Here is a 24,181-nt window from a genome sequence, read left to right as displayed (position 1 = left end):
CCGCCTAGACTGTTACCTACCACAGTTGTATCAATTGTCGCGATATATAATATGTTATAACTTGTTTGATTATTTTAGTGTAGAATAAAATGCTAATCTGAACAGATGCCTTCTACTCTCAATAATGTTATAGTTAGTAATACATAACAAAATCTGGTATCATAAATGATATCGCATTGGTGCTTTATATTTTCCTAGCTTTTAGGTTCTTAGACATACTGTGGATCATTAGGAACATCTCATGGGTCTTCCATATCTTGAAGCTCAACCTCCGAAAGTCAAAGGTCATCTACTTTCGTTTTCAACATCTGGAAGAAAATGACAGTCGATGTAGATGTCTTGATTGTTGGAGGTGGAATTTCGGGGTTGACAGCTGCATATACTATATCTAAAAGAGACCCAAGTTTAACATATGTTGTTTTAGAAGCTAAAGGTGTTTTCTGTTAATTAGATGCATTAGTCCAAATAATTATGACGTCTTGAAAGGAATCCGGGTCCGTTCGCCCTGATTCGCGTTCGCCCTAGTACTTGTTCGCCCTAATACCTGCTCGCCCTGGGTCCGTTCGCCCTATTTCCTGTTCGCACTGAATCCATTCGCCCTGAATTCTATTTTATTTTGTTGTCTTGTATAATATAAATTATCTGAATTAATTATGTTAAAGTCTTTTTGAAAATTCCGCCGAAATATTTATGTTGTATTGCTGCTACCAGATAATTATTTTTCTTTTGATTTGCATTGGATATTCTTGCCAGAATATTCATCATGTTGAATGTGGACAGTATTTTGAAGAAGAAAAATAAGTGTTCAGGAACTGGAGACCAAGTTATCTGTATGAATTTATCTTTTTAGAAACCTTGAAACAATTTCAAAACAGGTATAACAAGATCCAACTCACTCAACACCTTGAGATCAAAGAAGCCAAGCGGCAAAAACAATTTCCCTTTAATGTCTTACAATTCTTACATCATTGTTTGAACTCATTCCAAGCTGATTTGTTTATTTAAAAAACAATTTCATTATTAATCCATCTAAAACAATGAAGCCAATTAGTCTGATTAATGCTCCAAAACAAAAACCTTTTTTTTTTAATTTCAATGTTTATTCATGAATTTGGAGGTATACATTTATAATATTTCCCATTACCTTAATAAGATAACAAAACTTTAAATTAAACCATTAATATTATTTTTTTTATAAAAATTAGGGCGAATTGACTTTATGGGTGAACCATGGAAGTAATATTGAAAGGAATAACAACGTCGTCACTTCAAAGGTTTCATCTGCGTTACCGCCCATCTTTCGATAACTCGTTAATTGGTTTAATATATGGCATGGTAATTGACTCTCGGCATGTGATAGATCAAATCACTGACACTTTTCGTTCATTTTCGTGTTCCCGGAAAATTACGAATAGACCAGTTGTTGTCGTATGTACGTACGAAGTAACCCGAATAGTTCACTCGTTACATTCCGCTGCTGTACGCTACCGAATAGAGTCAGTCATTCAATGTTGATTTTAGTCTATTTTTCCTATTTATGTCTTTTTCGATCTTAATAGTTTAGGCCGACAGTTATCACATATTGAATTTAAGAAAAAGGGTGGATCATTTTCAATTTTAATACTTAAAACCAGTTAATTAAGAAGCCATTTCTGAAAGTTAAGAAGATGATTGTACAAAAAAATATGTGTCGACCCCCTTTTATTAAATACGAATAATCCAAGTCTTCCGTGTATACCAGGCAAATCAAATATTCACAATTTGAAACGTTTCTATTCTTTAATTTGTACATAAACAAATTCATATAAAATAAATTTGCAGTTAGACAGATAGCGTCAAGCTCGTTTTGTATGGTTGATTTTCTTTTTGCTGTAACGTGCTACATTAATATTAGTATTCAATTGTAAACACCTTTTTAAAAATAGATATAAATTTAACATGTTTACGAACTTATGATCCCGATTTTAATTGTCCAGTTTCAATAACGTAATCAATTACTTGAAAGTAAATATTTTTATAAATCTCGATAAACTTGGCACATTTCAACAGTAAAATATTCTATGTCTACATCTGTCTACATTATTTTGTTCAACATCATGTGAAACCTGATCGATTCATCGTTATTTAACTGTTTTACTCGGGATCCGCTTTTAACCGGAAAATACTTTTAGAACAGTTTAAAACAAACGGTAAAAAGCAAAAATATGCTAAATTAAATACAATTTTCCATGCTAAACTGTTGTAGGTTGAACAATTCTCGTCCGTTTTTCAAGTTTTTTACATCATACAACTTCTTTCTGAAGGTAGAGGTTTTATATGATACAGCGCCACCTTCTTATTAATAAACCTCGGATTTCACACAGGTGCTTTATAATTACCGGACTCGATAAAATCACGTGACTGATAAGAAATTCCAGATGCCATTTTACAACCGCGGTATCACAGATAGTAACCAAAGGGGTATTGCCGCTGAGACTATAATTGGATAAAATCATATGACTATAGTACAGAGCTCTGCAGGCTGTTAATACATGCTAATAAGTCGTTGTTATTCCTTTTAAATATTACTTCCATGGGTGAACGGACTCAGGGCGAATGGACCCAGGGTGAACATGTAATTAGGGCGAACGGACCAGATACCTCTTGAAAGGCTATTTAATTTTTTTGCTGTGACGCCTTAGTAAGGCAATTTTTAATTGATGATCAAACAATGTCAAAAGATGAAGTCCTTATGACAGGATAAAAATAAATATAAAAATCAATATACTATTGAATTTAAAATCATTAATGTTTTATACAATTTTTTTTTCAATTTAAACAACAGTAAAATTTAATAATTTAGGCTATCAATTATTTTTACATTTTACAAATTATTACATTACAAAAAAATTTGAGTGCTCACTAACATGTTAAACTTTGCCACATTCTTTGTTTGTTTGTTCCAAGCTAGAAACCTGTAGTCCAGTGGTTGTTGTTAGTCGTTGTCTACCATATCTGTTTTTGGTACATTGTTGTAAAAAAATAAATTATAGCTTACTAAATGGTATAGATTGTGATCATTGTTGAAGGCTGGACAGCAACCTGTAATTATTGTAACATAGAAACTATTTTGGCGTACATAATTTTACTTTATTATGATGAAGGGGAATTATTTTTAACAGATAATTTTAAATGATAGCACTTTCAAAAAGTAAGAAAGCAAGAAACTGAATTATTTTACGAAAAAAGGCTGAAGGAGACAATTTATATTGAGCTTTAATAATAAAATCTAGGTATATTAGCTCAAACTGCATATATACATGTATACAGAACCTAATAAAATGGTGATTGATTCAGATCTAAACAATCTCACCATAAAGAACTTTATTAACTTGAATAAATTATTAAAGTTTTTGCAAGAACTAAAATCACATCCATATACTGTAAATTCAGAAATTATTGCGAGGTTTCTAGTAATGCAAAAAAATAGGACTACTTTATAGTATAGAATGATAAGAACTAGCATTCTGTTATCTACATATATCATGTAGCTTCCAAAAATCACATTAATATTAAACTCGCAGAGAGAGTTTTTGGTAATGTTTCTTTCTTTTTCCAGATAGAGTTGGAGGCAGAACTTTTTCTGTTCCCCTAAAGACTGGTACTGGTACAGATATATTTGACCTTGGAGGACAATGGGTTGGCACGTAAGTTGGAAAATGGAAAAATAATTGAATACAATGCAAAAAATTAAAAATAGTGAAAAATGGGGTGTTAAAATATAAAGAATAGAGAATAATGTATAATAATAATAGAATACAGAAATGGGGAATCCCCTCCCCCTCATCCAGGCTCCCTTTTTTGTCTTGAACATTGAAGACCTGTTGGTGACCTTCTGCTGTTGTCTGTTCTATGGTCGGGTTGTTGTCTCTTTGACACATTCCCCATTTCCATTCTCAATTTTATCTCCTATATAGGGACTTGGGATAATGAGAATGTGGAGGATAAATGAAAAGTTCTGCAGAAAAATTGGCTTGATTTTAGAACTATTGACCATTGTCTTTGGGATATGTACATGACCCTGATCTCAGATGCACCAGAACACGATCTGCACCAGGCTGTAATAAAAGTTCTACATTCACTGCACATCTTTATACCTCCTCTCTACAATTAAGTGGTTATATTGGCATCCCCTTGTCTGTTCGTCCCTTCCATACAAAATTTTATTCTCAGGATCTACTGAACAGAATGACTTTGTATTTCAGGTCAGCAGCTAATGATCAGTTGTAAAAGGATATGTCAGAATTCTACTTCCTGTTTGGCAATACATCATGTACATTGAATTTTTCATTATGTTCAATGAACTATAAATGAAAATGTTCTTAACAATTTTCTCATATTATAAACAAAGGACCTGAAAAGAATATCTCGGGTCAACTGTACCTTTTACTTTAAATTCTGAAATTTTACTATGTTCTTATTGTGAAAATGGGAAGGGATAGGTTTCACTGTCATATAAATGTTAATAGCATTTTTTGTATGCATCAGTTTCTTAAATTGTAATAATTAATTTCACAGTTTTGTCCATTTTTCAACAATCACTATGAGTGTATGCAGAAAAAAGTATTCCACATTCTGTATGTTCTTGTCCCAAGTCAGCAGCCTGTAATTCAGTGGTTGTCGTTTGTTGCTCTATATCATATTTGTTTTTCCTTCATTATTTTATACTTAAATCAGGATGTGAGTTTTCTCATTTGAATTGTTTTACATTTGTCATTTCGGGGCCTTTTATAGCTGACTTTGCGGTATGGGTTTTATTCATTGTTGAAGGCCGTACGGTGACCTATAGTTGATAATTTCTGTGTCATTTGGTCTCTTGTGAAAATTTGTTTCATTGGCAATCATATCACATCTTCTCATTTTTGTCGAGGCTTCAACTTTTGTCGAAAAAGCGAGACATAGCGGTCCTACATTCCGTCGTCGTCGGCGGCGGTGTCCACAAATATTCACTCTGGTTAAAGTTTTTCAAATTTTAATAACTTTCTTAAACTATCCTGGATTTCTACCAAACTTGGACACAGAAGCTTGTTTATGATCATAAGATAGTATCCAGAAGTAAATTTAAAAAAAAAAAATCCTGTTTTTCCGTATTTTACTTATAAATGGACTTAGTTTTTCTGCCAGGAAACATTACATTCACTCTGTGGTTAAAGTTTTTAAAATTTTAAGAACTTTCTCGAACTATCCTGGATTTCTACCAAACTTGGACAGAAGCTTGTTTATGATCAAAAGCTAGTATCTAGAAGGAAATTTTTATTAAAATTTTGTACTTGTTTATCCATATTTTACTTATAAATGGACTTAGTTTTTCTTCCAGTTAAAATTACATACAGTCTGCAGTTAAATTTTTTATAACTTTTATTAGATTCATAAACTATCCTGGATTTTTACCAAACTTGGACAGAAGCTTCTTACAATAAAAAAATTGTATCGAGAGGAATATTTTTATTTAATTTTTTCCTCATGTTGAGCCTGCGATTAACAGCAAAAGTAGGCGAGACACTGGGTTCCGTGGAACCCTTACGAATTTTTATATTAACAAAAATATCTCAAATTCCAAACTTTTTAAAAAAAAATTATTTTGATGAATTAAAAAAGGGGGAGGGAGGTTGCAAAAATTTCTGAATTTACCGTATATAATTTTTCCATTTTCAGTTCTCAAATAGATGTGATGGATCTTCTAAAAGAGCTAGATATAGATACTTACAGTCAGTACATACAAGGGAGAAAGTTTATGCAGGTTGATGGACATAAAATATCCAGTTATACATCAACTATACCCTCACTGTCTTTCTTTTCCCTGATTGACTTAGATATGTCAATGAAGAAGGTAATGTCTTAACATTTTATTAATAATTGTGTGTACTGATTTTCGTAGATTGAAGAAAAATTGCTTTTTCATGGGTACTTGATTTTGATAATACTTGTGCGTACTGGTTTTCGTAGATTTAAGAAAAATTGCTTTTTCATGGGTACTTATGTGTTTACTTTTCTACATTGGCTAGAGGTATAGGGGGAGGGTTGAGATCTCATAAACATGTTTAACCCCGCCGCATTTTTGCGCCTGTCCCAAGTCAGGAGCCTCTAGCCTTTGTTAGTCTTGTATTATTTTTAATTTTAGTTTCTTGTGTACAATTTGGAGTTTAGTATGGCGTTCATTATCACTGAACTAGTATATATATATTTGTTTAGGGGCCAGCTGAAGGACGCCTCCGGGTGCGGGAATTTCTCGCTGCATTGAAGACCTGTTGGTGACCTTCTTCTGTTGTCTGTTCTATGGTCGGGTTGTTGTCTCTTTGACACATTCCCCATTTCCATTCTCAATTTTATTTCAATTATTTGGCAAATGTAGTTATTACTGATATATCTGTGGGAAATTCATATTTTGTTATACACTTCAATTCATGTTGTTCACCTAAACAAGTTGTGAGAAAATTAGTACCTCACAAATTATAATGAATTCACTATATAAATCTTTTATATAGTTTAATTTGAAATATATGGAGGAACAATACAATAAACACATGTTACTTTGATCATTTTCATTAGATACAGTTGACTCCAACAATTTTTGCAACTTTATACATTTATAAAACTTCTCAGCATCAAATCTAAAACAAAAAAGGATAAAATTATTTATCGCTATTTTGCATATTTTTCCTTTGATCTTTTTTTGTGATAATTTTTCATATCAGGCTACTCGCTTGAAATTGAAAATTATCATCAGAAGCTAAGGGTGCACGTGACATTGTCAATGTAAACATCAACAACGTCATAGGCAAAATAGCGATAAACAGATCATCAATGGTCTTTCAAATTAGAGGATGTTTCTCGGCCACATCTCATCTCAGGGTTGTCACCCTTCGATGAGATTGTAGCTGAGAAACGCCCCCTCGTTTTAAAAACCATTCATAATCTAGAAGTATTTGCCTTGTTCATAAACAGAGGAAATTGATTATTCACTGGTAGTTGAATAAGTTTATTAATTATATATCAGTTGACTAATTATATCTTCCTTATAAAATTGCCTCTCACGATACTGTGCTCCTGGAGGTAGTGGGTTATAACCTCAGCCAGGTCAAACCAAAGACTTGAAAATTGGTATTTGCTGCTTCTCCACTAAGGAGCATATAGGAGTAAGAGCAAAGACTGATCTGCTGAAATACAGAATAATGTGTCCAGGTATTGTGACATGTCTTCTTGCGGACTGTTATCTTGTGTACTAGCACATTATAAAATCTGATTTGAAGCCTATGATTAATATTTTTCGGCATATTAATGCACACAAATAAAACCCTTAATGATAAACTCTCTGGTACAGTAGGAGTATACAAGAGTTAAACAATGAGATGATTTGTAACTGTCATGTGGATGTGTTTCTTATATATCTGATTAACTATAAAGTAGTAAAATTCTAAAAACATTTCTTTAACTTTGGCCTTTTTCAAATTTTGAATTTTCTTTTTTCTCATATCATTAATTTCACAATAGGTAAGTTTTTGTTTCAGATTGACAAAATGGCAAAACTTGTAAATATACAGGATCCTTATAAAAGTCCACAGGCTAAAAAATGGGATGCTATGACAGTAGAAACTTTTGTCAGTCAGAATTTGTGGACCCAAGGTTTGTGGAATATTATACAAATATAATAGTCTATTTACCAAATACCACTTTGACTCTGTTATTATACACTTTTCACACATTTGTTTCCTTTGCCAATTTTAGACTAGTTCTAAACTGTTCAAAACTTGCTGCTGACCATGCAAAGCATGATAAGCATTAAATATATTTAAAAGATTTGAAAAACTTAAAGATTGCACACATTTAGGTCCATCCTATTGTAAACAACCCATACAAGTGGATCTTTAATTTCTGGTCAATTACATAATAGGGAAATAGACTATTTGATTTGACTTTTGAATGATGAGTTTTTGTGATTTGGGTTTCACTCATCTCATAACAGTAATAAAAATAGCCATGGCTAACGATGCAGCAGGTAAAAAGAAGCTGAATACAAAGAAGAGTAAAAAGATCGATTGATTAATTGTTGGTGTTTAAAGCTACTTACAGTACTTATGGCTACAATGGGGCAGCCTGTTTTTATTACTGAAGAAAGCTGGAGTGCGCAAAAGAGAACCCCTACATTTAAGATGGGTGTTGACTAACCTTACCAATGCAGGATTTGAACTCATAGCCTCGTTGTTGATAGAATGGTAATCCCTATAGATGAATTATTAAGATCCCTCATACAGCAAGGTGCTCAGATTAAAAATAGATGTGAAGTATATGTCAATGAGACAAAAAAAGAATAAAAGAAATTTAAATGTCAACAAATAGTCTTCAACAGGTGTCTTCAAAATGTCAAGCTCTAAGCCGCCCTGACCCTAAAAAAGTTGTGAATAAACATGATAAATTTAACAGGGACTATCAAAGATCTACTATCAAAACCAAATGACAAAGTTACAAAAATCTTCAAGAAAACAAAGAAAAACTGTTGACTATTATTGTGACTTGGGAGTCACACAAACATGTGTTATTGTTATGTAAGAAGCTAATACACAATAAAATCTGTCAAATATCTTAAATCCTTTATTTAAACTGAAATTTTTGACTGTACAAAGTACTTGCATAATGAGAGCTGAAAATTGTAGAATTTTTGACCATATCATCCTCATCCTTAAACCTTTTGTTGTATCCAAAATTTATAATTTTAGCTGCAAAAGACTGCCTTGTGTCTGCCACTAGGTGTATGATGGGTGTTGAATTGTCACAGATTTCAGTGTTGTATTTTCTATCATACGTGAATGCAGCTGGGTCTTTACAAAAACTGCTTGAAGCAACTGAAAATTGTGGACAGGAATTCAAAATTAAGGTAAATAAGGAATGTAATTGTTTTATATATATATTTGTTCAATGTAAAGAAAAATGGTGCTCATAACATTTCATACTGTGGATTAATTCATTTTTCGTGGATACCAATTTTCTTTAAAGGAGGAAAACTTGCATTTTTGTGAATATTTGATATCTGGATTTTACCAATGTCTGCTTACAATCCTGTAGAAAATTTGTAATTTGTTGAACATTTAGTTTCTTTGTTTACCTGTACCAAGGAAACCCAGGAAAATTGATATCTAAAGAATAAAATAATAATGAATCAACAGTATCTCCTGTATTTAATTGTGTGAACATTTACATCTTTTAAATTCACATTATAAGTTACATTTAAAACTTCATAGTACAAAGTAAGGCATAACTAACCAATGTCAAAACGTTTCAAAAGACATTTTGATGTGGGGAGTTTGCCATGATGTTATAAAGGTAGGCTTTCTAAACAATAAAAAAAATTAAGTTTTGAATCTAGGAAAACACAATTAAAATAAAGAAGAAAGTAAGTTGTCAGCTCTCCAACAAATACATGCAGATAATATAAATTAAAAGACACTCTGACCAATGATGAGTATGAACCTTTTTACGATTGAACAAAAAGACATTTTTCTGACATATAAATGAAGAAAACCTTTATGTATCTGGTACATATTAGTTTTATATTTTCTTCCTTTAGGGAGGAGCACAACAGATATCTAAACAACTAGTCAGTAAACTTGCCAAAGACACAGTTAAACTAAGTCATCCAGTACTAAGTATAGAACAAGTAAGTGTCAACTAGTCAGTAAACTTGCCAAAGACACAGTTAAACTAAGTCATGCAATACTAAGTATTGAACAAGTAAGTGTCAAGTGATAACAATCTTTTATTATAGCCATATCAATTTTTTAAATCCTAAACAGGAAGAACTCTCCTGATTCCAGAGGAATATTATTGTACATGTACAAGATATCTGCAAAAGGATACCGTAGAAATACACTAAAGTTTTGATAAACAAATGATGAAATGTTTATTATGAAACATGACCGATTTACTGCGGATGCAATTACTTTCATTGGTACCAATATTTCTAGATTGAGGAAAAAAACAATGTCGCAGATATTTATAAATTCCTATGTTTTGACCAATTTCTAAATTAATCCCTACATAATCCTTTAGTGAAATTTATATCTTATTGAACATTTAAAAAAGAGAGGCAAAAGATACCACAGGGACATTCAAACTCATAAGTTGAAAATAAACTGACTACGCCATGGCTAAAAAAAAAACCAACAGACAAACAACAGTATACAAAACACACCACAGAAAACTAAAGACTGAGCAACACGAACCCCACCAAAAACTGGGGGTGATCTCAGGTGCTCCAGAAGGGTAAGCAGATTCTGCTCCACATGTGGCACCCGTCATGTTGCTCATGTTAGTACAAACCCAGTAAAATTCATAGTTTATATGTTACCAAGGAATCCACATAAATGTTTTCTAAGTTGCAGTTTGCAATCATCTCTTACTGATCAACTTGTAAAAAGATTTAACCCATTGATTGTGAAAGGTTAGTTTGATAAAATAATCTTATTTTCCAATTCCAGTGACAAAATTTCTGTGTAATTTATAGGTGGACTGATTGAACCGATAGTCAATATAGGGTTTTCTTTGCCAAAAAGTTTTTTTTTTTCGCCATATGAATACACAACAGTTAAATTATTGAAAAAAAATAATTATGTTGATCTATATGTATGTATGAAGTTTCTGATTCTTACTGTTTTTTGTTTGTCTTTTTTGTAAACCAGAAGTTCTGACTTTGTACCCATTTATCTATAGGCCTTATTGCTATTTGGGAATCTGCAACACTTGACGTGAAAATCTGCTACACTTGAACTGTTGATGTCATACCTCAGACATTTTCTATTAAGAAGTAAAATTTTTATGGGAACATTTGAAATGTCCAGTAATGGCGAACAAATAGTGATAAGGTGTATTGTTAAATGTGAAATAGCGTGTTTCATATGGCATGTAGTGTTTATCGCATGGCATTAAGAAGCCATCAATCAATCATAAAATCCTAAAACATGACTGTATGGACTATGTGAAAGACTTGTTAAGGACAACAAATAGGTACTGAGAGTGCTCCTTTTGTTATAAATTGCCTAAAAATAATCAGGCAAGCAATGATGTTACACTGAAATTTCAATCCTTGTCGAACTCTTTTTATGTCTTCGCCGCAACTGAGGGGGGATTAAGTGTTACCTGTGTCTGTTTGTTCGTCCATACGTATGTCCCAAAATTAGTTTCCGTTCTCTAACTTTAGTTTGCTTCAACCAAATGTTATGAAACTTATACACAATGCTTATTACCATAAAACACCTGTGTGGCGTCACTATACAGTTCTCTAGTTATGTCCCTTTATAACGTAATATGCACACAGGCCAATCGGGGCATCATCTGCGTCCCATGGACACATTCTCCGTTTATTTTATGGTTATAGCTCATATTCAACCTATTTTGTAGACAAAAGATGGTGTTATTGTTAAAACTCTAAATGGATCTGAGTTTAAATGTAAATCTGTGATAATGGCCACACCACCAAATATGACAAGTACGTATATTGATAATAACCATGCCTTAAATGTGTAATGAATAAGATAGTAAGCCACTAGTTTTTATACGACCGCAAAAAAAATTTGTGGTCCTATATTGGTATGACGTTGGCGTCGTCGTCGTCGTCCGAAGACACATTGGTTTTCGCACTCTAACTTTAGTTTAAGTGAATGGATCTCTATGAAATTTTACCATAAGGTTTAATACTACAAAAGGAAGGTGGGGATTGATTGTGGGGGTTATGGTACCAACAGTTAAGGAATTAGGGGCCAAAAAGGGGCCAAAAATAAGCATTTTTGTAACTTCCAGACATAACTTGTGTGTTAGTGTATGGATCTCTCTGACATTGTACAACAAGGTTCCATATCACAAAGGGAATGCTGGGATTGATTTTGGGGGTAATTGCCTCCAAATTTTAGGAATTAGGGGCCAAAAAACAAGCATTTTTCTAGTTTCATGACAATAACTTCTGTGTAAGTGTATGGATCTTTATGAAATTGTACTACAAGGTTCCATATCACAAAGGGAAAGCTGGAATTGAGTTTGGGGGTAATTGCCCAAAACGTTTAGGAATTGGGGGCCAAAAAGGGGCCAAAAATAAGCATTTTTCTAGTTTCCAGACAATTACTTGTGTTCAAGTGTATGGATCTCTCTGAAATTGTACTGCAAGGTACCATACCACAAAGGGAAGGCTTGGATTGATTTTTGGGGTAATTGCCTCAAAATTTTAGGAATTAGGGGCCATAAAGGGGCCAAAAAACAAGCATTTTTCTAGTTTCAGGACAATAACTTGTGTGTAAGTGTATTGATCTTTATGAAATTGTACTACAAGGTCCTTTATCACAAAGAGGAAAGCTGGGTTTGAGTTTGGGGGTAATTGCCTTAAACGTTTAGGAATTTGGGGCCAAAAAGGGGAAAAAAAACAAGCATTTTTCTAGTTTCCAGACAATAACTTGTGTTCAAGTGTAAATTGTACTGCAAGGTACCATACCACAAAGGGAGTGCTGGGATTAGGTTTTGGGGTGATGAATCATAAGGGGGTTCAAAAAATTGGGGGGGGGGGGATTTTTTTTTCCTTTTTTTTCTTTAAAATTTTCCATTTTAAATTGGTTATTTCTGATTTATATATAAAAGCAAATAATAATGATATGGTTTGAATAGGTAAATTAAATTTTTTTAAGTTCTTAGACCACATTCATTCTGTGTCAGAAACCTATGCTGTGTCAAATATTTAATTACAATCCAAATTCAGTGCTGTATCAAGCTTGAATGTTGTGTCCATACTTGCCCCAACTGTTCAGGGTTCGACCTCTGCGGTCATATCAAGCTGCGCCCCAGCGGAGCATTTTATTAATTTTTCAAATCATAAAATGGATAATTATGGGAAAAGTCAGTTGTATGAATGTTTTTCATCATTATTTTGTTAGTTGATTACTGTTTACTTTATGTCCAACTGCAAATATTTAATAGCTATTCAGGATAAGAACAAGTAAATAAATAAAATCAGTAGTTTCTGCAAAGTGGGTTAACTTAAATTGTGGTTCTGAAATTTCAACTTCTTCTTGCATATTATTAAAAAGCTGATCTATTTGAATGTTTCCTTTGTGCATAAAAGATCAAAAGGTTTGACAAGACCACTTTTTTACCCCTTGAATTCAAATTCAAGAAGTTAATTACATCACAAAATAAAAACTTTTAGATTTTCACAAGACAAAAATCTGTCAGATGTATTTTTGATTTTGTCATTCATATTTGCCTTACGGCTTCAGACTTTTTGCTTTTAATGCAAATCTGAAAAAACTACAAAAAAAGTCTCATTTTGATATCTTATAATTAAATATTACTAACATATTTTTAAAAAGATTCAAGAATTTTACTGTTTTTGCAATTTTAAAGGCCATATAAAGGCTCTTATCATACCTCCTCCTTTAAATTTTGCTACATGTTTGTAAGGTTAACAATGAATTTTTTATAAGCTACCGTAAATATAGACACAAAACAGATAACAAGTTTTTTCTGTCAACCTTTTGTTAATTTTTCCATGATTTGGTTGGCTACTCTTTCTATAGGTGTTAAACAAGATTAATTCATGTATTGATTTTATGGTCCACAAAGTAAACAATCATACTTAGTTCATTGTTAAGATAAGGAGATGTGGTATGATTGCCAATGAGACAACTCTCCACCAGAGACCAAATGACATAGATGTTAACAACTATATATAGGTCACTGTACAGCCTTCAACAATGAGCAAAACCCATACCGCATTGATGTTTACTAATTACATGAAAAATAAACAAGTTCCACAAGTCTTTATTTGAATTTCAGGTTTAGTTTATGCCAGAAATTGTGAAGAAAAGACATTTTAAACAAGATAATAAAATCTAATGCATGCATGTATATTTTTTTTCAGATAAAATAAATTTCAAGCCTACTCTTCCAGCACCTAAAAAGGAGATAATGAACAGAATGCCAGTCGGTTTATTAAATAAAGTCATTATTACTTATGAAAAAGTAAGTTTGATATCCAATGGGATGGAATGGATTCATTTGTAAAATCATTACATGCTAGTAGTCCTTTGTTAATTTATGTTGGTTATTGTCATTTTGCTTAGTTTCTTCTGTTACCTATTCTAACATGATTTTACATCGGACTCTGACTTCTTTTAAACTGAATTTTACTGTTCGTATTGCTGTGTTTTTGTTTATTCCACATTGGCTAGAGGTATAGGGGGAGGGTTAAGATCTCACGAAACCAGTTTAACCCCGTCACATTTTTGGGCCTGTCCCAAGTCAGGAACTTCTGGCCTTTATTAGTCTTGTATGTTTTTTTTTTAAATTTTGGATCATTTATATGTTTCGAAGTTGAGTGTGACGTCTATTTTCGCTGAACTAGTATACATTATAATTGGCGGCCAGCTGAAGCTCGCTTCCCGGTGCCTGATTTTCTTGCTGTGTTGAAGACCCATTGGTGGCCTTGGGCTGTTTTCTGCTCTTTGGTTGGGTTGTCTCTTTGACGCATTCCCCATTTCCATTCTCAAATCTTAACAATTTCAAAGCAAAGAAACATTCCTTTTATTGATATTCTGCAAAACAGCTCACATCTCACTTCAAGTTCAAGTCTGCCCTAGTACCAGTTTTAGCAGAATTCTTGGCTTGATGTTATGAATGCTATACTTCTGGACTGACAAAGGTGCAGGTTGATATTAACAAATTACCCTCAGTTAAGAAATCCAACAAAATACTGTCATTAAATTTTTTCAAGAAACTCAAGATTGGTATTTTTATATTAAAAAATCAACTAACCTAAGTCACCATTATTTGGAAATAAGTGCTTCAGAATGAGAAATATTTATCCATGTAGAATCTTCCTACTCTTAATACTGCTGTTTTATAGGCCTTCTGGAGAGAAGCTGGTAGTTCTGGAGAGATAGTAACTATTGGTGGACCTTCCACTGTGGAGGGCTGTGATGAAGGACCTTTGTGTATTGTATATGATGCTACATCATCAAATAACAATGCTGCTTTAGTGGCATTTATTGGTGGCAAACAAGCCATTCAGTGGCAACTGCAATCAGTAAGTGTCTTAGTTAATTTCCTGTTTGTTTAGGTTTTAGTCGATACAAATATTTTTTTTTTTTTAAAACTATAAATTATATACTGAGGATTGAGTTATTTTGGTGGATGTTAGATTTCATGGATTTGCTAAAGACTACATACAATGATGTAGAAAATATATACTTTGTTGAACATTTAAATTCATGGATTACTTATACCCACTAAATCCACAAAAATTAGTACCCCATGAATATGACGAATCCACAATAATAATTACAAAACCACATTTAATATAAAAATTAAACTTAAAAATTTACAGCAGTAATTTTTCAGCAGAAAACATACAGATGATCTTCATTTTAACTGTAACCAAACTCTTAAACTGAAATAGTTTAGTGATAAGTATTTTTGTACCTAAATAAATAGATAGAGATAAATGGAAGACAGTGTTGAGAAAGCAAACCCAACAAAATAATAAAAACCGTAAACTAAAATACTTACAGAATTTGTTTTAACAGAAAACATATATTCTGATGGATTGCATTTTTACAGTAACCAGGAACATATATATATTGACGGGACTTGACACTACCTAATTGTAGCCGATTTTATCGTCGGGTCAAAGTTAATAAATATACGATACGGAAACGGACATGTGTTAAAAACGTACTCGCTATTATCCTAATAATTTCTGATAATATCAATAAAATGTCATTCAAACTAAGTTTTAAAGTGATGCCAGTGTATCGAACTTGTAATCTGTCACATCAAATTTGTTATAATCGCATTCATTTCATCACAGAAGGGTACAGAATGCAAACAGGATAATAAAAAAATGGCACCTATTGCATTCCCAAATTCACAACCATTATAAAACACTTCACATCAAATAAATCACACTTATTTTGGTCATTTTATATTACAAAATATATCTACTTTATGATAAAACTTGTATTTATTTACGATTAGAATTATGTGGTTAATTTATTGAGCAGTTCTGATAATTTTTCAGGCAGACACTACCAGAATCCATAAATCTCGCGAAGTCTCGTAAAGTCCAAGATTTTATCAATTTTATACTGAAATGCCTATCAGATTCATTTCCCATTAGATATACTGTTCCCAGCAGTAACCAAACAAAATTGTAAAAATATCAAATTGGAATACTAACAACAGTTATTTTTTTTTAAAAAGAAGAAGACGGACAGCAATCCAACAAATTATTAAAAAACTTGTACTTATTGATACTTACAGCAGTAATTTTTAAACAGGAAGTAGACAGATAGTCTGCAGTTTTGACAGCAACCCAACAAATTATATGAAAAAATGTACTGATTAATACTTAAATTAATGTTTTTTAACAGGAAGCTGACAGACAGTCGGCAGTTTTAAAAAGTATGTCCTCATTCTTTGGTGATGATGTATGGAACTATAAAGACTACAGGGAACAAGACTGGGGACTGGAGCCCTACAGTGAAGGTAGCCCTGTATGTTGTGCTGCACCTGGTGCTATGCCATATTTCGTTAGTGGATTACGTCATTCTTTTGACAGGTAAGTAAGAAATGAATGCATTTATTGTGAGTAGAATGATTAAACTGGAACCATTTTGTTATGCTCCCTTTCATACTGTAATATCCAACTCTTAGAATGGGTGGTTTACAGCAATGACATTGTCTGCCCAGTTGTTTATCTGTCTATTTGTTTATCTGTGGTCCATCCATACATCTGTCATTCATCCAATCACAATTTGCTTAACATCAGCTTCTGTGTTAAAGAATGAATTGATATTTGTTTTGAACTGAATAATGTTGAGTTGGACAATTTAAGTGGGTTTTTTATGCCGTAGTGGAGGGGACATTAAGTTTTACCCTTGTCCATCTGTACGTACGTCCCAAAATTGGTCTCCGTTCTCTAACTTAAGTTTGCCTCAACCAAATGTTATGAAACTTATACACAATGCTTATTACCACAAAATACAGATCAAGTTTGAATTTTGGTAGTGTCACTCTAACTGTTCTAGAGTTATGCTCCTTTATAAATGGAAAAATTACAAAATTTTTAGTTTCCGTTCTCTAACTTAAGTTTGCCTCAACCAAATGTTATGAAACTTATACACAATGCTAATTACCATAAAACACAGATCAAGTTTGAATTTTAGTGGCGTCACTTTAACCGTTCTAGAGTTATGCCCCTTTATAAATGGAAAAAATTGCTAAATTTCTAGTTTCCGTTCTTTAATTTAAGTTTGTCTCAACCAAATATTATGAAACTTATACACAATGCTTATTACCACAAAATACAGATCAAGTTTGAATTTTGGTAGCGTCACTTTAACTGTTCTAGAGTTATGCCCTTTATAAATGGAAAAATTGCAAAATTTTTAGTTTCCGTTCTCTAACTTAAGTTTGCCTCAACCAAATGTTATGAAACTTATACACAATGCTTATTACCACAAAATAAAGATCAAGTTTGAATTTTGGTGGTCACTGTAACCATTCTCGAGTTATGCCCCTTTATAAATGGAAAAAAATGCAAAATTTTTAGTTTTCGTTCTCTAACTTAAGTTGCCTCAACCAAATGTTATGAAACTTATACACGATGCTTTTTACCACAAAACACAGATCAAGTTGAATTTTGGTGGCGTCACTTTAATCATTATCGAGTTATGCCCCTTTATAAATGGAAAAATTGCTAAATTTTTAGTTTCCGTTCTGTAACTTAAGTTTGCCCCAACTAAACATTATGAAACCTTTACACAATACTTATTACCACAAAACTGAGATCAAGTACAAATTTGGGTAGCGTCACTTTTATTGTTCTTGAGTTATGTCCCTTTATAATGTTGTATGCAAGCTGGGGCATCATCTGTGTCCATGGGGACACATTCTCCATTTTTTTCATATCTGCCAGGCAGTCACTCTCTGTCTAAAGCAGTATAGCCATATGGAACGATAAATACATTAGGAATTTCAGATTATTAACATATATATTGTATTTTTGTATTTTAGAATATATTTTGCTGGAACAGAATCTGCCACTAGGTGGTGTGGATTCATGAATGGAGCGGTGCAAGCTGGGAAAAGGGCAGCATTTGAAGTTATTTATAGATTCCATCCTCAAGCCATAACAAGGGAGGAGGTGAATGAAGCTTTTGTTATCTCCAGAACAGACCTTAAATTAAAACAGAAATCATTTCACTTACGATTTTATGTATTTGGTATTGGTACTGTTGTTGGAGCAGGTTTATTATTTACTATCTACTTTCGACGAAAATGATGTGTAATCTAAAAGCTAAAATATTGAAATTAATTAGTTCACAAATGCTCTCTATTTTTTATTTTTTTTTTATTGATATGGTAAAGTGGGTATTTAGTTTTTTTAGTAATATTTTTCTGTAGCTGTAAGTCTTTCCGATGTGAATCATGATTGTTTCTCTCTCATAGTGTGATAGGTTGTCTAAAAATGGACCAACACAGAAATGGTGTTGCATTTTCGGACTCGCCATTTTTGACATTCTGGTTGGTGAAGACGTCATTTACAAGCACACCTAGTCTGTGACAATGAATAGATTAGGACCGAAGTGGAATTTCTGAATCCGTCAATAAAAAAGCCTAATTAACTGTGAGAAAGAATTATTAGATCAGATCCTTTCTGTACAAAATTTCCTTTTGCAGCACTTACTATTCCAGTACCCTTTACACAGATGTCATACATTGTAAAGCAGAATCAAATTGTAAATGTTTAGCATCTCAGTGACCATTGCCTTATTTGGTAAAAACCTGTCAGATCTGGTAAACGTCTGCTGATAAATGCCTTCCTGATTTAATAAAAGCATGTGGTTTTAAAGTAATCAGAAAATTGAGAATTGGACATTTATTGTATGAATAAATGTCGTTATTTTAATAGGAAATATTTGTGAACACATGCTTTTTCCTTAAATTAAAAAAAATATTGGAGAAGCTAAACATTTATTTTGGATGGCCTTACAGAGTAAATATTCACAGCAACATTTACATATATAATATACGATAATAGTTTCTTTTATCTGTGTCCATTGTCATTGTTTTATATACATTTAAATGTAATGCTTGCTTGAGTTATGGTCCTTGTCCAAACTACTGAAATGTACAGTGAAACCTTTCTAAACTGAACCTCTTTGAGAAGGAAGATTATGTATAAATAAACAACAATTAAGTCAATGTCAGACAATCATCAACTTTTCTAATGAGGCCTCTGGGGGAAAGCAGGATTTAACATGCCCTTAAATAGTTCCATGCCAAATACAATAAAGTTGATATTTTTCTGACATTGATCGAATATTGTTTTTTTATACTGCAGCTAAAATGGCAACAATAATAGCATTTAACATTTAAACACAAAAAATAAACCTATTTTTCAACCCTAAATGAGCCCCAGATTGTGAAGAAAGGCCATGCGACATGAAATTGACATTGTATAATATATCACTTTATTACTATTTTGAAAATAAAGACAACAGAGAGTGTTCAAGCTGCAGTATAAATTAGTTTATCTGTAGGTCACCAGAATTTGTATTGCATGTCTTTATACACAATCTACCTAGGATAAGACAGGTTTCTCTATACAGTACATCCAATGCAATTCAGTTTAAAATCCCTCATCCTTATCAGGCTTGCCCCCTTCTTATTCTGTGCCTTCTTATGTTGAGTGAATCACATTGAAACAGGGTGGGGTACCGGTGATTGCTGGCAATTTAGAATGCAAACACTCTAAATTATGACCCTGTCATATGATATCTATTGAATATTTAGAGGTATTTCAGTGTGAACCCATTACACTTACCAGCATTCACTGTGAAAAATCACCAACATGAGTGATTAATAATTGAATCTCCCTGGATGTACTGTACACTATGCAATATATTACATGTCAATCTTTTAGACATCATCTTTTTGTTGAAATTATTAAATCGTTTTTAAATAATTTTAAAAATAGTCAGCTTTAATGATATTGAGTTTCATTTGATATAAGAGATAGTCCTTGTGGCTTTTTAATTATCTATATAAATTGGGAAAAACAAACTACATGTGCATATTTTATTTTCAACATGAGTTTGAATGTCCCTTTGGTATCTTTCGCCTCTCATTAACATTGTATGTTAATGATTTGTAAAATGATAAGTGGAATAAGAGGCCAGGATTTTAATTTTGAATTATATTCTTAGCTATTAGGTTCATCCAAAAAGAAAGACATTTTTCATAATTTGAATTTAAAGTTTTAATTTTACTGTGTTTTAGTGTGAAAAGTTTTTGATATATTTAAAAGATGTTGATATGTTTTTATATCTTTTTGAGAATATTTTGTTATTTGTTTGAAATAAAAGTGCCAATTGAAAGAGATTATTTATTGTCTATTACAATTACTAGAAAATAACTAGCTATCCAAGTGCATGCATACAATACTGTACACACTTATTTCATTTATTCATCAACACACTACTATCACTTGTAAAACTAGCTTTCCTACTGAATATAATACTGTTATGACCACAAGGATTGCACTCATTCATCAATACATTATCATCTGTTTGTTGGGTACACAACCTTTCCTACTGAAAACAATATTGTTAAAACCACACTGAATCCACTAGTTCATAAATTCACTACCATCTGTCCACTGGTTACACTAGCTTTCTTACTGAATATAATACTGTTGTGACCACAAGGATTCCACTAGTTCATAAATTCACTGCCATCTGTCCACTGGTTACACATGCTTTCTTACTGAATATAATACTGTTATGACCACAAGGATTCCACTAGTGGACATAAGTACACTGCCATATGTCCACTGGTTACACAAGCTTTCCTACTGAATATAATACTGGTATGACCACAAGGATTCCACTAGTTCATAAATACACTGCCATCTGTCCACTGGTTACACAAGCTTTCTTACTGAATATAATACTGTTATGACCACAAGGATTCCACTAGTTCATAAATACACTGCCATCTGTCCACTGGTTACACAAGCTTTCCTACTGAATATAATACTGTTATGACCACAAGGATTCCACTTGTTCATAAATACACTGCCATCTGTCCACTGGTTACACATGCTTTCCTACTGAATACAATACTGTTGTGACCACAAGGATTCCACTAGTTCATAAATACACTGCCATATGGCCACTGGTTATACAAGCTTTCCTACTGAATATAATACTGTTATGACCACAAGGATTCCACAAGTTCATAAATACACTGCCATATGGCCACTGTTTATAAACGCTTTCTTACTGAATATAACAGTGGTATGACAGCACTGATTACACTAGTTCATAAATGAACTGCCATCTGTCCAATGGTTACATAAGCTTTCCTACTGAAAATAATACTGTTATGACCACAAGGATTCCACAAGTTCATGAAAACACTTCCATCTTTCCACTGGTTACACTAGCTTTCTTACTGAATGTAATACTGTTATGACCACAAGGATTCCACAAGTTCATAAAAACACTTCCATCTGTCCACTGGTTACAATAGCTTTCTTACTGAATGTAATACTGGTATGACAGCACTGATTCCACTAGTTCACAAATACACTGCCATCTGTCCACTGGTTACACAAGCTTTCCTACTGAATATAATACTGTTATGACCACAAGGATTCCACTAGTTCATAAATACACTGCCATCTGTCCACTGGTTATACAAGCTTTCCTACTGAATATAGTACTGTTATGACCACAAGGATTCCACTAGTGGACATAAGTACACTGCCATATGTCCACTGGTTACACAAGCTTCCCTACTGAATATAATACTGTTATGACCACAAGGATTCCACTAGTTCATAAATACACTGCCATCTGTCCACTGGTTACACAAGCTTTCTTACTGAATATAATACTGTTATGACCACAAGGATTCCACTAGTTCATAAATACACTGCCATCTGTCCACTGGTTACACAAGCTTTCCTACTGAATATAATACTGTTATGACCACAAGGATTCCACTTGTTCATAAATACACTGCCATCTGTCCACTGGTTACACATGCTTTCCTACTGAATACAATACTGTTGTGACCACAAGGATTCCACTAGTTCATAAATACACTGCCATATGGCCACTGGTTATACAAGCTTTCCTACTGAATATAATACTGTTATGACCACAAGGATTCCACTAGTTCATAAATACACTGCCATATGGCCACTGTTTATACACGCTTTCTTACTGAATATAACACTGGTATGATAGCACTGATTACACTAGTTCATAAATGAACTGCCATCTGTCCACTGGTTACACAAGCTTTCCTACTGAATATAATACTGTTATGACCACAAGGATTCCACAAGTTCATGAAAACACTTCCATCTGTCCACTGGTTACACTAGCTTTCTTACTGAATGTAATACTGTTATGACCACAAGGATTCCACAAGTTCATAAAAACACTTCCATCTGTCCACTGGTTACAATAGCTTTCTTACTGAATGTAATACTGGTATGACAGCACTGATTCCACTAGTTCACAAATACACTGCCATCTGTCCACTGGTTACACAAGCTTTCCTACTGAATATAATACTGTTATGACCACAAGGATTCCACTAGTTCATAAATACACTGCCATCTGTCCACTGGTTATACAAGCTTTCCTACTGAATATAATACTGTTATGACCACAAGGATTCCACTAGTTCATAAATACACTGCCATCTGTCCACTTGTTACACAAGCTTTCTTACTGAATATAATACTGGTATGACAGCACTGATTCCACTAGTTCATAAATACACTGCCATCTGTCCGTCTGTCCACTGGTTACACAAGCTTTCCTACTGAATATAATACTGTTATGACCACAAGGATTCCACAAGTTCATAAATACACTGCCATATGTCCACTGGTTTCACAAGCTTTCCTACTGAATATAATACTGTTATGACCACAAGGATTCCACTAGTTCATTAATACACTGCCATCTGTCCACTGGTTACACAAGCTTTCTTACTGAATATAATACTGTTATGTCTGCACTGTGTACACTATAATATCTGTTTATGCTTTTTTTCCTACTTTTATGACCACGCTGATTCCACTTGCTCATAAATATACTGAATTTGGTTGCTGGTTACAGTAGCTTTCATTCTTAGTTCCTCACTGTTATGGGCACACTGATTGCACTTGTTCATGAATACACAATCGTATGGAAGCTAGCGTTTACCCTTACTTTCCCACTGATTACAATACTGTGGTAACCATACTGATTCCACTTTTTTCATCAATTCACTATTGTCCGGTGACTCGGTCACACTGGCTTTTTTAATGAATACAAATTATTTGAGAACCACACTGATTCCACAAATTCATCATACCGTCCGGTTGCTTGTTACACTAACTTTCCTATAAAATACATTACTGCTTTGTCCACAATATTCCACTTATTCTTCATTACAATACCATCACTGGTTACACTTGCTTTCCTTCTGAATACAATACTGTTATGATCACACTGGTTGCTTTCATTCATCAGGACACCAACCCTGCTGGTTAACCCAGCTTTCCTTTTGAATACTATATTGGTATGATCACACTGATTGCCGTCATTCATCAGGACACCAGCCTTGCTGGTTAACCTAGCTTTTCTTTTGAATACTATATTGGTATGATCACACTGATTGCCGTCACCAGAATTTGTATTGCATGTCTTTATACACAATCTACCTAGGATAAGACAGGTTTCTCTATACAGTACATCCAATGCAATTCAGTTTAAAATCCCTCATCCTTATCAGGATTGCCCCCTTCTTATTCTGTGCCTTCTTATGTTGAGTGAATCACATTGAAACAGGGTGGGGTACCGGTGATTGCTGGCAATTTAGAATGCAAACACTCTAAATTATGACCCTGTCATATGATATCTATTGAATATTTAGAGGTATTTCAGTGTGAACCCATTACACTTACCAGCATTCACTGTGAAAAATCACCAACATGAGTGATTAATAATTGAATCTCCCTGGATGTACTGTACACTATGCAATATATTACATGTCAATCTTTTAGACATCATCTTTTTGTTGAAATTATTAAATCGTTTTT

The 24,181-nt window shown here is 33.1% G+C and overlaps 1 protein-coding gene across 2 annotated transcripts in view; it reads left to right on the top strand.

Annotated features, from left to right (window-relative positions):
• Positions 1 to 285: 285 nt before the first annotated feature.
• LOC127709994 (probable flavin-containing monoamine oxidase A) overlaps positions 286 to 24,181 on the top strand; it is a 36,310-nt gene continuing 12,414 nt past the window's right edge. The window contains exons 1-11 of one of the 2 annotated variants that reach the window (XM_052215703.1): positions 286 to 433; positions 3,599 to 3,686; positions 5,695 to 5,869; positions 7,548 to 7,662; positions 8,754 to 8,911; positions 9,602 to 9,691; positions 11,431 to 11,518; positions 13,934 to 14,034; positions 14,918 to 15,097; positions 16,443 to 16,630; positions 18,088 to 18,217. In XM_052215703.1, the coding sequence (XP_052071663.1) occupies positions 319 to 433; positions 3,599 to 3,686; positions 5,695 to 5,869; positions 7,548 to 7,662; positions 8,754 to 8,911; positions 9,602 to 9,691; positions 11,431 to 11,518; positions 13,934 to 14,034; positions 14,918 to 15,097; positions 16,443 to 16,630; positions 18,088 to 18,217 (1,428 nt within the window). In that variant the 5' untranslated portion in view covers positions 286 to 318. Of the gene's footprint in view, positions 434 to 3,598; positions 3,687 to 5,694; positions 5,870 to 7,547; positions 7,663 to 8,753; positions 8,912 to 9,601; positions 9,692 to 11,430; positions 11,519 to 13,933; positions 14,035 to 14,917; positions 15,098 to 16,442; positions 16,631 to 18,087; positions 20,442 to 24,181 lie in introns of those variants that run through there. The other variant, XM_052215702.1, reaches the window with a different exon arrangement.

Source organism: Mytilus californianus, unplaced genomic scaffold (genome assembly GCF_021869535.1).
Source record: "Mytilus californianus isolate M0D057914Y unplaced genomic scaffold, xbMytCali1.0.p SCAF_7, whole genome shotgun sequence".
NCBI lineage: Eukaryota > Metazoa > Mollusca > Bivalvia > Mytilida > Mytilidae > Mytilus > Mytilus californianus.
The sequence above is the reverse complement of the archived record's forward strand: the minus strand, read 5'-3'. Positions and strand labels throughout refer to the sequence as shown.